At 37.2% G+C, this 11,567-nt stretch overlaps 1 protein-coding gene across 1 annotated transcript; it reads right to left on the bottom strand.

Moving 5' to 3' along the window:
• Nucleotides 1–1,333: 1,333 nt before the first annotated feature.
• Nucleotides 1,334–2,854, bottom strand: LOC115951688 (nucleolin-like). Its single transcript, XM_031068847.1, has 2 exons — nt 2,542–2,854; nt 1,334–1,599 (listed from the first exon to the last, which is right to left on the bottom strand). Exons 1-2 carry the CDS (start codon nt 2,852–2,854, stop codon nt 1,334–1,336), a joined length of 579 nt encoding a protein of 192 aa, XP_030924707.1.
• Nucleotides 2,855–11,567: the final 8,713 nt, after the last annotated feature.

The following is an 11,567-nucleotide window of genomic DNA, read 5'->3' as shown; positions in this document are numbered from 1 at the left end:
TTGAAATTATTAAGTTCACAAGTGGATGAGTTCATTATTAGATCCACAAGTGGACGAGTTCATCCCATGGGGATGCCTTGAAATTATTAAGTTCACAAGTGGATGAGTTCATTATTAGATCCACAAGTGGATGAGTTCATCCCATGGGGATGTCTTGAAATTATTAAGTCCACAAGTGGATGAGTTCATTATTAAGTCTACAATTGAATGAGTTCATCCCACAAGCGGACAAGTACACCAAAGTGGACAGGTTCATCCCAATTATTCACCAAGTCCTTTAGGTGACAGGTACATCCTAACATGTATGCTAGTCCAAAGGTGGATGGACAAACACATATCTCAAAATAAGAAACCAAAACATGGCAAAAAACATACTTGAAATAGCAAGACTAAAAAGCGACGGATGCAATAACAAAATATTAATGTTTACAATAAAGCCCAAAAACTAGAGGGCACTTACTATTGTCTAAAAATAAAACAGAATACATGAAAGTTAAAAATTACAAAAAGACTAAACAGAAGGAGCATCTAAAATAGAAGGGTTCTCAGTGTCTTTGGTAGGAGGGTCTTTAGCTGACGAGATTGAGAGGGTGATGGCACCATCAAGAACGATTTAAGCAATGACCACACCATCGTTTATAGGAATCTGCTCCTCTATATGAGTAGAGTCGTTAGACTCCTCATTGACGATGTCGTTAGCCACATGAGTCCTTGACAGAAGGTCATTAAGAGAAACCTTGGATAGGTCAAGGTCTTGATAGACGAACCCAACTTGCTTCAGGAAATCCTCAAACCTATCACCTTCGTAGATGGCACATGAATCGATGAAGGGTTAGGAAGCCTTGAACTCCACCATGGCGTCGGCCTCTGCCCTCTCCATCTGTTCACGAAGAGAGGCCAATTCCATTACCAAATTGGCCTTCGCCTTCTCTGCTTCCTCGAGCCGACCGGTCTCTTCTATAAGCGCCTTAGTTTTAGCCGCTAGCTCCTGGTTAAGAGTACGGATGGCCTTCAAGTACTGAGCTCGCTCCTTATTTTCATCTCCTGCCACTTGCAAAACTGTTGGATCACCCTTCGTTGGCGACGCACTTGTCTTGAAGTGCTTTCATGCACACCACCACTTGAGATCAAAACAAACCGTCACCAAAAGCGTAAACAAAAAATGGGACGAAGTCTAAGGAAAAAAGCATACCCTAGAGAGGTCAAAGAGACCCAACGCCTCTATGTCCTCAATCGTTTGCTTAGCATATGGATCTAGATTCGTCTTCTTAATGATTGACTTAACCATCTCAACCGCATGCTTCTTATGTGTAAGCAAACGACAAACGGCTCCCTAAGTGACGGGACTCTTCCTTGTCATTAACCTTCTGCCAACTCCATGGTTGGGTTTGGGGGGCGATGGCTGCTTTGGCTGCTTGTCACCAACAAGAGTGCTCGATCCCTTCTTGTGAGGACGGTTATCCTTCCCTTCATTCTTTAGCTTTGACGACCCTTTAGTGACGACCTTGGGAGTCGACGTCGAGGCTCCCTCCTTTTCCTTTTGCTTACGGGTCGCGGCTGACACCCTTACCAAAGCTTTTTGCCTCTCTGCCTCCATTTCTGCCAAGGGTAAAAGATGAACTTCAGAAGAGCAGATGCTAGTATAAAACGGACGGAAGAAAAATAACCCAAAGAATTAAAAACTTACGCCAATGGGAGTAAGCATTCAGTCTACGAGCTGTAGGCGTCAGTTTGGGACCATCACAGTTGGCGTGTAGCGTATCAAGGGTGACGAGGTCCTTCCACCTCCTTTTACTAAGAGGGATGTCTAGCACACGACGAATAAAGGCCTCTTGCTTGTTAGTTTTCTACGGCTGGACGCTAGCTGAAAAAAAAGAAAAAAAAAATGAAGAAACAAACGATGTCAAATACTTAGCAAATAAATAAAGAAAAGGTGAAAGTGCAAATGGTATTAAGCCTGAATTCTTGACAATACCCCAAGTATTGTCAAAGCCATGTGGCATTGTGACCCACTCCTCTCGTTAGCATACCCAGTCTGTCCCTTGGACAAAAAAGTACTTACTTTTCTAATTTCTATTGGAGTCAGGCATCTCCAACACCAGCCTGAGTGACATCTTCCTCATCTTAAAATGGTAGATCCCTTGGGATGAGGAGATATGTTGGGGTTTGTAACACCAAAAGAACTCGTCGAGAGTAAGCCGACGGTTTCCACCACTAAGATGACCCCATAGGGCTTCAGCTCCTATAAATATTCTCCAAGCGTTAGGAGTTATTTAGCTGATGGATAAACCTAGGAAATTGGCCAACTGATGGTGTAATTCCGTCAAAGGCAATCTCAATCCCGCCGTGAACATGGTGTCATATATGCCAACATTCGTGGTCTTCCTAGAGTAGCACTTTTTGAACTTCCAAGGCAAATGAATAGGGATGTTCTCAGGGATTTGGAAACGATCTCGTAGGTTCTTGAAAATGTTAGTAGTCATCGTCGATTAAAATCGTTGACGATCTATATCATAGGAAGGATAAAGGGATGGGTCCTACCTTCTCCTGGGCTTCTTGGACTTCCTCTTTCAGGAGCACTGTCGTCATCCTCACCCTCATCCTCATCATCCTCTTCCTCAAACTCCTCCTCATCCTCCTCTTCCATTCCGTCCCCTTCTCGCTTGACATATTCATCCTCCACATCCCCATCATCCTCTTCATTCTCACTACTCAAGGACTGGGTGGACGGCTCCCTTTTTGGGGACCTAGGGGAATCCTCCTCATGACGACGCCCCGATAGAAAGACCTTATTGTAGCCCACGCCTTCACAGACTGACGATGACAGTTCACTCATTGCTTCCCTATCTGACATCTATCCACCTACAAACGACGGGGGTGTTATCTAAGAACTTATCTTGACGAGGTCTCAAAATATAAAAAAGGGGAAGGACAAGATGTAGAGGTCTAAATCAAGATGAGAAGAAAGAAAACTTACAATGGTAAAGCGGATGGATTGAAAGCGACGGCCCCTTCAAGGATTGACGATAGCAAGCCGATGGCAATGAAGGCGATAGAACAATAGCTCTCCTTCTTTTATAGTTTGCAAAGGTGAAATAAGGAAAAATGGGAGGAGGCGATGAACCATCTATAGGACGAAGGAGCGCAGGAAACGAAGCGACGCTTTTGTTTAGAAATAAGGCCATCCAGCCTGTGCCACATGTCCTAGCATTTAATAAAACTTGCTCAAAAGCTGTTAATGACACCCCCTTTTTCCAACAAATAAATAATAAGAAAAAGGCTATGAATTACACTCCATGACCCGTCAGCTAAAGCCGATGGAGCCATGGAGTAGGAGGCAACTGATGAGGGTATTCTTGGAAAGAAGGATATTTGTTACATACAAGGAAGCCGACGGTTCCAATGAGACCGTCAGCCTCACATGCATGTACAGAAGTGCAAAAGTGATGATGCTGTAGGCCAATGACCTCACCTCAATACTCGACGTCATCCTCAAACGAAACGAGAAGCCGACGGGAAGAAGGAGGCCGACGGGAATAAAAAGTGTGATGGGTCTAGCGTGGCCTTACTTGACCTCCATGAATATCTATACAAGGAAATGTTGTGTACCCCATGATTAGCCCTGATCAAAGGAATCCCTATAAGGAAAGGATCCTGCGAAATATGTAAATTAATGAGGATCTTCCCCACAAGGAAAGACCCTCCCCACCAAGAAAATGAAAGTCATCTCTATTCTACTATAAAAATCCCAAAGCCTTCACAAATCAAGGTATGCATAATTTACCCCAGCTCTGGCACTCTAGAGTTGTGAAAGTTCTCTAAATTAACCTTCGGAGGGTATTTGGCCGGTACCACACCAGTACTCTCTGCAAGGTCTTCTTTGTTTCTGTTTCGCAGGGTCTGTCTAGAGTACGTGAGGACCGTACGACTCACTGACGATTTTTGGCATCATCAGTTGTAATGGATGGTGACACTCTATAATGTAATCTTGCTTAGTGAAATTACCACTGGGGTCTAAGGGGGGAGCTACCTTAAAATTTTCTCTAATGAGGAGGGGGAATAGGGGGGGGGGGATTGCATTGTAGTTTACATTTCAAACTATAAAAAAAAAAATTCTAATATATCCTCAATGTGAGACTCAACATAAATCCACACAATACACTCTACTAATTCAATCAATATGGAACATCACACTGAAAAAGACATTGAGCCCCATTTTTGTTCTCTCTCAAGGTATGCAAAATTGTAAATTAGAATTTATTGACTATGGCAATAAATTTATCAAAAGAACCATCTGAACAAAATCCATCTAATTGCATCCCTTTGATGAATTCCTTATCCCTCTAGCCTTACCATCTCACGAAACATATACTCTTAACACAAATACATACTACCAGGTTTAATCTCCCTATCTTCTAAAAAAAAAGGGTTTAATTAGTCTCCCTAAGTAAAAAAATAGAATAGAAAAAAAAAGTGTGCTAACCAATACTAACATCAAACTAATAACTTCGTTTTCGGCCAAAAACTGCACCGGCATTGGATTATAGTCTTCCCCAACTGTCCAAATTACATATACCTACACTAGCCTTTACGCATGTGCATGTTCAGAGACTAGCCTTTACGCATGTGCATGTTCAGAGGCTCTTCTATATATATATATATATATATATATATATTTTAAAGAACAAAACATTTCTTATATACTAATTTGGGTTTAATGCATTATCTAATTACCATAATTCCTAGGAGTGTGATGAGATTTATGCATTTGCAAATAAAATAAAGTTTTCTTGCTACATTTCATCACTCCTCTAGGAATTTTGGTGTTTGAATATTGCATCAACCTCAAATTAGTGTATAAGAAAAGTTTTGTTCTTTAGGTATAAAAAAACGCCTCTGAGCATGCGCAACGCGTGTGGGTGGCTAGTTTTAATTAGGACTTCTTGTGAAATGAGATATTTAAAAAAAAAAAAATGAACGTGATATATATTTTTTAAATAAAAAAAGGGATAAACGCGTATTTCTTTTTTAACAAATATGCAATAAATGTAATATATTTTTTGAATGTGTATTTGAAAGTGATACGTGATAATTATTTTTTTCAAATAATTAAAAAGTGTAAAAGGGTATTTATTTTTAATAAATAAGCATTTAAAAAAAAAAGATAAATGTGTATTTCTTTTTTAATTGATAAGTAGTAATTGTACCCTATTTTTTGAACGTGTATTTGAAAGTGGTGTAATGGCTAGTGGGCCTTTGCAGTAATAATAAAAGTGTTATAGAGAAAAGATTGGATAATGATAAGTAATTCTTTTTTAAAGGAGTAGTAATTTGAATTCAAATAGAACATGTTTGTTTTTGTAAGGTTGAATTTATTCAACCATGTGTTGACTTTATTTTGTGCCAAATTTACTTATAATTCAGCAATTAGATACCCTGTATTTAGGTGAGAATCATGTAAGGGTTGTGTATGAGAGAGTGTGAAGAATTCAAGTGTGTGTGCAACCAAGAGCATTCTCGCGACTGGAACTTGCAAGTGACTCGCAACTGATGACTCGCTAAAGTGCCACACGTGTGAAGCATGTAGAAAGTTGAAGGGTCATGATAGCTGGAGCACTACAGGATAAAAATGACAATCTGGCCAGTCAGTTATTTTGCGACTGAAACTCGCAACTTGTCCTAGTCGCGGGTGAGTCGCCAGAACCCCCTGTTTTGCAGAAAAATGACTTTTCACATTAATACCCTTATATCCATGAAATGTAGAGAGTTTCCAGAGAGAATTTTTGAGAGAGAAACCCCAGAGAACAACAAGATTGATTCATTCACAATCTTATACATTTGACTCTTCAAATTCCTCTACTCTCACCCTCTCCATTGACATATTCTTGAGAGGAGCTTTAGCCAAATCCTACCTTACCACATTCATATCAGTGAGAAGTTTATTTGGTGCTTGGGAAGTAGTTTAGAGAGGACCAATTCATTTGGTTGATGCAATGGGCTTATTGTGGGATTTGGTAAGCTAGAGAAGACAAGGTTAGACTTAACCCTGTTGGAACAAGAAGCTTGGAGGGCTTAGGTGCATTGGGTAAATTAGGCTTGAAGGGTCTATTGTTGTTCATGTATCCCAACTAATTTTCTAGTGGATCATTTTACCTCTTGGAGGGCGACAGAGAGGTTTTTCGCCAAGTTCTTCAATTTCCTCTTTGATAACACGTGCCAGTGTTATCTTGCGTTTGCTTCTCTCTATCCTTTACTCTTTGCATTTAATTACTGCTGTGTTGTGATTAAATTCTAGGCTAGAGTAGTTTGATTGTTTGGGTATAGCTTATATTTATTATTCCACACATACATTGTTTGAATATAAGCTTGTGTTGGTATTTTTGAAATTGGGGGTCTAAACATTCACTAGTGTTTTACACACCAAGTGAACTTTTAGTTTTAATTTAAAATATCATATAAAAAAAGGAGGGTAAGAGGTGTTTTTTGTTTTTTATTTTTTATTTTAATTGGAGGTGTTTTATTAGTGTAGTATTTTGACAGATAAGCAATAAAAGTAATTTATTTTTTGATCGTGTATTTAAAAGTGGTGTAGTGGGCCTCTACGATAATAATAAAAGTGATATAGAGAAAAGATTGGGATAATGATAAGTATTTATTTTTTAAGGATGTAATTTGAATTCAAATAGAACATGTTTGTTTTAATTTTTTTTTAAAAAGGGGTAAGAGGTGTTTTTTTTTAAAATATTTTTTTTATTTTTTTTATAAATATTTTAACTGGGGGTGTTTTATTTGGATGAAAAAATAAAGAAAAAGTTAAAATTTAGGGAAAATAAAAAGATAAACATGAAGGGGAAAAATGAATAAAAAGGAGCTAAATTTTAGTATTAAAAAAATGAATGTGAAAAATTTTTAGGAAAAAAAAAAAGATGCACGTGGAAAAAAAAAAAAAAAAACCTAAATTTTAGGACTTCTCTTTTTGAACTTGTGTTTTACATTTGATATTTGACATTTTTACCCCTATTTCTAAATGAGGTCATTGTTTATTGATGAGGATGTTTTTTGAATCACATAAAAGTTTAGTTCAAGAAAGGGAATTGGTGTAATGTTATTAACCCTATTCTTAAAACGGTAAGAGAAGTTAATAGATACTGGATGAGGGTAATTTTGACCTTAAAAAAAGTCCAGATCAAGGAGGGAAATCCTCTTATAGATAGTATAGATATTTGTGTACTTTGATTTGCAATTAGATGACCCAATTATTCTTTACCTTAATTTAAAAAAAAAAAAAAAATCTCCCATTCCAATTCATCATTTTTCTAACCACTAAGGGGGCATTTGGTTTGCTTGATGTAACATCAAGTTGTAAAGTTATTGCACACTCAGTGTATATAGTTCTTAATGTGGACCATGTGTGTGAAATTATGAATATTGTGTGTACACTAGCATGTTTTTAAGAATATATTCACTTAGTATAAAAAATTAGAACTCGATAGCTTGTTGATGGGTTGGTAGCAGAACCAAGAATAAGTCTTTAGCCATACTTGTGATAGCGTGGACCATCTGGATGCCAAGTGCATATTTTTGTTAGGACATATGTGGAACTTGTTAGAACATATGTTATTGTAAATTGGCTAATCTTTTGACAAAACGCACTTTATTTGTAATTGGGTAGATCTAGGATGGGTTTAGTACTTCAAGGAACAAGAGTTCAAGTCTAGTATTAAAGTCATGCAAGTCTGTCCAAGAAACAAGTAAAGAAGTGCTATTCATTAAAGCTTGACAGATAGCTCGATAGATAATATCTATTGAGGTTTAATGTTGATGCTTGACAGCTGCTCGACAGAAATAGTATCTATTGAGAATTATGAAATTCAGATTTCCAGATCTGATTTCACGCATATCCATGTATATTTGTGTAAGGTTTCTTTTCTCACAACCCTGGACATGGATTATTTTAGGGGCCGTCAAAGGTGATGCAAAGTGATGCAACTTAATGCAAATTGATTGTGCATGCAAATTGTGACCGGAGACAGAATTTGTCTTAGTTCATCATATTCCTTATAGAAGTTGCTGTATCTTTGTGCAAAGGGTTTTGTAACCTAGGAGCTTCTTGATCTTCATCGTTTGGATGAATTGAAGAATTTTGCAGCCAACGTCTTTCTCAAGTTGGTGTGTAGTCATGTACTTGGATCTGTGCATCAATTGATTAGTCACGTATTGGGAGCTGTGCATTGAAAGGAGAGATTGTCACTACATTACAAGTCCAATTGGGTATTGGGGCAAGGGTTCAATTGTAGGTTGGTATTAGGTACTAAGATTCCTTTTACTTGTAACCGCTTGTTTTGATAATAGTGGATTATCGGGAGTGATGACCTTAAATTCACCTAGTGGGATTTTGCCTCGGTGGTTTTCCCCATTCATAAACAAATCACCCATGTCAAATTTATTTTCCGCTGCACTTAGTTTTTTGGTGATTTGTTTGTGCTACCACGCTCATTGCATGTAATTGAATCTAATTAATTTCACTTGACTAAATTAATCGATTAAGTTACCAAAGAGGTCAATACATTCTCGACCTATCAATTTTCATTCCCCAATCCCCACCTACAGTATCTCAGCAAAGGCCTAATTCTTTTTTAACTAAATATTTTTCTCTTCCTCCATCCCTTAGCTATGAACAATCAGCAGGAAATGGGACTTCCCAAATTGGTCTGCCCCTTAGCAGATAAGATTTAATCCATGCAACTTGTAGTGATCTAGCTTTAACAAAAAGACTCCAAATGAATTTCATAACAACTACTCTATTTCACTTATCCGCCTTACTTACAAGCCTAAACCGCCCTTTTGTTATATATGGAAAGGGATTTCATTAGATGCAACCTTTGCCTGAGGTAGCATTTTCATCTGATTCATTCCACATATATAAATCTCTGCCTCACTAGCTTGATTAACTTTTGCATAAAGGATGTACAAACTACCCCAATATATTTGAATACTATAAAGAATAGGTTTGATGAGCTGGACTTTCCTTGCAAAAGATAAGATACTTTTAGTGATCTTTGGAGTACATATTTTTAGGTTGGCAAACCAAGATTAAATATAATTCATCTATAGTGTTTTTGGTGAGTCTTGAGTGTGTTAAATGTGTATTTTAGAGTCTAAGACAAAGACCCAAGTTCAAATCAAGAAAGAATCAAGTTCAGAGCAAGAAAATAAAGTTTCCATCAGTTTGACTACTATCTCGACACTGGGCTCAATTGATCGAAATTTTCGATTGCAAGCTAGACACCTAGTTCGACCGATCGAGATTGCAATATCAACAAAAATCCAAAATGCAAAAATGCCCATAACTTATTTGTTTCAAGCTTAATTTGTGATCCCTTTTTTTTGCTATTTAAAGGACATCATAAGCTATCCCTAGAGAGCTTGTCAAAGAGAGAAATCACCATTTGTGTGGCTAGGTTTTGTATAACTAAGTTTCTCTCAATCTCACTATACTAGAGACTTTCAAAATAGATCTTTGCCTCTATTTATTCAACATGTGAGAGTTCAAGAGCACATAGAAATAAATCAACACGGTGTTGCTACCGCCATAGTGTAGATCTGTATGAAGCCATAGTGAGTCTACAACAATTACTAGTTAAAACCTTCAAGTGGATTTCTTGGAGTCACAAACAAGGAGGTTTGTGTGAAATTAGTTAACCATAGTTGCTGATCTAAAATCTTTGAGAAGAGATCTCAAAGTCACAAACTGGAGAGTTTGTGTGCAACAATATCACAGTAGAATAGTTCGTGGATTCGGATTTATATGTGGTCACACCAGTAATACCACATGAGATAGCAGTAGATTTAAGGTTAAGTCTATTGTACAAACTTCGATTCTATTAGCGAAATGTTTCCTTGAGGATTGTTTAGGTTAAATCCTCCCTAGGATTATTTTTATTATTTTTTTATTTTTATTTTTATACTTTGAAACAACAGTTTCAAAAGTTTTCCTAGATCATTATTCTTGGTTAAAAGTTCATTAAATCCGAGTCAACTGGGGTCTAAAACCCTAACAATTGGTATCAGAACGAGTTACCTTCTTGTTCGACTATCTATCGTGAGTTGATCTTTGACCCTTACTGTCATGGAAATTGCCAATATTCTTGATGTGCATGATCTTGTTGTTTCGGGTGATTTTGATGACCTTCAAGAAGCATATAATAAGCTTTATAAAGAGTTTATAAAATATGCCAAGAAATCTATAAGATTAGAGGCTAAACTTCAGGAATCCAACAAGTTAGTTGAAAAGTATAAGGAAACTGCTGAAAAGTCCTTAGAAAAATTGAATGAAATTGAACATGTCAGAGAGGACTTAAGAGTAAACCTTATAAAGACTAAAAAGTTGGTAAATGAGTTAAAAATTGAAAATCAATCCCTTAAGATTAAGGTTAAAGGCTTAGAAGATGATCTAGTTGAGTCTAAAGCTAAACAATAAAAATTGTCTAGCCTTAAGCTTGTTGTTGAACCTAAATCTGAATTTGCTAATATTAAGTGTAAAGATGTGAAAGTGTATGTTCCTCCTTTGAAGAAGAATCATGTTAGGTTCTAAATGTTTAGAACAATTGGCAAATCGTGAACACAAACTTGTCTAGATATAGATCTTAGAGTCTATAGGTTTTATTAGACAATGCTCAAGATGATTCAAGTCAAGATTCAAGAACATACAAGCTGCAGGAAGAAGATTTCATAATTTGTTTGGTTCAATCGATTGAAAGACAGGCTTGACCGATCGAAAGTCGTATCTGCAGAATTTTAATTAAGCCCAATTAGCAGTTCAAGCCCATTTAGGATTAGGGTTTCTAATCTACTTCTCCCAGTATATAAAGGAAACCCTAAGCACGTTTTTATGTGGCTTTTCAGAGAGAAAAGAGTGTGCCTCTTTTGTATTTAGGGTTTTGTTCCTAAAAAGCTCTCTTATGTTTTCTACCGGTGCTATTCCTTGAAGAATCTCAAGATCCGGTATTATAGAAGTTGTTGCCTTCTCTTGTCATCAAAGGTGTTGATGATCTAAACCTTCAAGGGTGGTCTTGGAGTCACAAACAGGAGAGTTTGTGTTGCTAAACCTTTGAGTGGGATCTCAAAGTCACAAACGGGGGTGTTTGTGTTTTGCAAAGGCCAAAGAAAGAAGGAGTCTGTGAATTCGGAGCTTGCACGTGGTCGTGTCAGTAAGTTCTACTGGTTGGTAGCATTAGGAAGTCAAGCGGGGGTGCTTGTAAGTCCTTTTGTATGAACTTCGATTCTTTCTAGTGGATTTTCTTTTTACCTTGAGGATAGCTAGGTTAAATCATCCCCAGGTTTTTTACCGATTTGGTTTTCCTGGGTGATCATATCATTGTCTTATTTGTTTTCCTCTGCTATGCATGATATGATATATTTGTATTAACCTAGACTTGTTAATTTGACTAAGTAATCACTTGGCTAATTACCTAGGTTAATTTGTTTGTGTTTTAAGGGGTCTAAAAACTAACAAATCACAATGAAGAAAATGTTAATTTTGCAAGGAAGAATAAAGGTAAAAGGAC

Source organism: Quercus lobata, chromosome 7 (genome assembly GCF_001633185.2).
Source record: "Quercus lobata isolate SW786 chromosome 7, ValleyOak3.0 Primary Assembly, whole genome shotgun sequence".
Lineage (NCBI taxonomy): Eukaryota > Viridiplantae > Streptophyta > Magnoliopsida > Fagales > Fagaceae > Quercus > Quercus lobata.
Note: the sequence above shows the minus strand (reverse complement) of the source record. Positions and strands in the feature narration are given on the sequence as shown.

What these genes read in the sequence shown, in the direction of transcription:
- LOC115951688 (XM_031068847.1), bottom strand. Translation starts at nt 2,854, where the DNA reads ATGTCAGATAGGGAAGCAATGAGTGAACTGTCATCGTCAGTCTGTGAA. An exon ending in TCCAAGAAGCCCAGGAGAAG is followed by an intron (nt 1,600 to 2,541) that starts GTAGGACCCATC and finishes TACCCTTGGCAG; the next exon opens with AAATGGAGGCAGAGAGGCAA.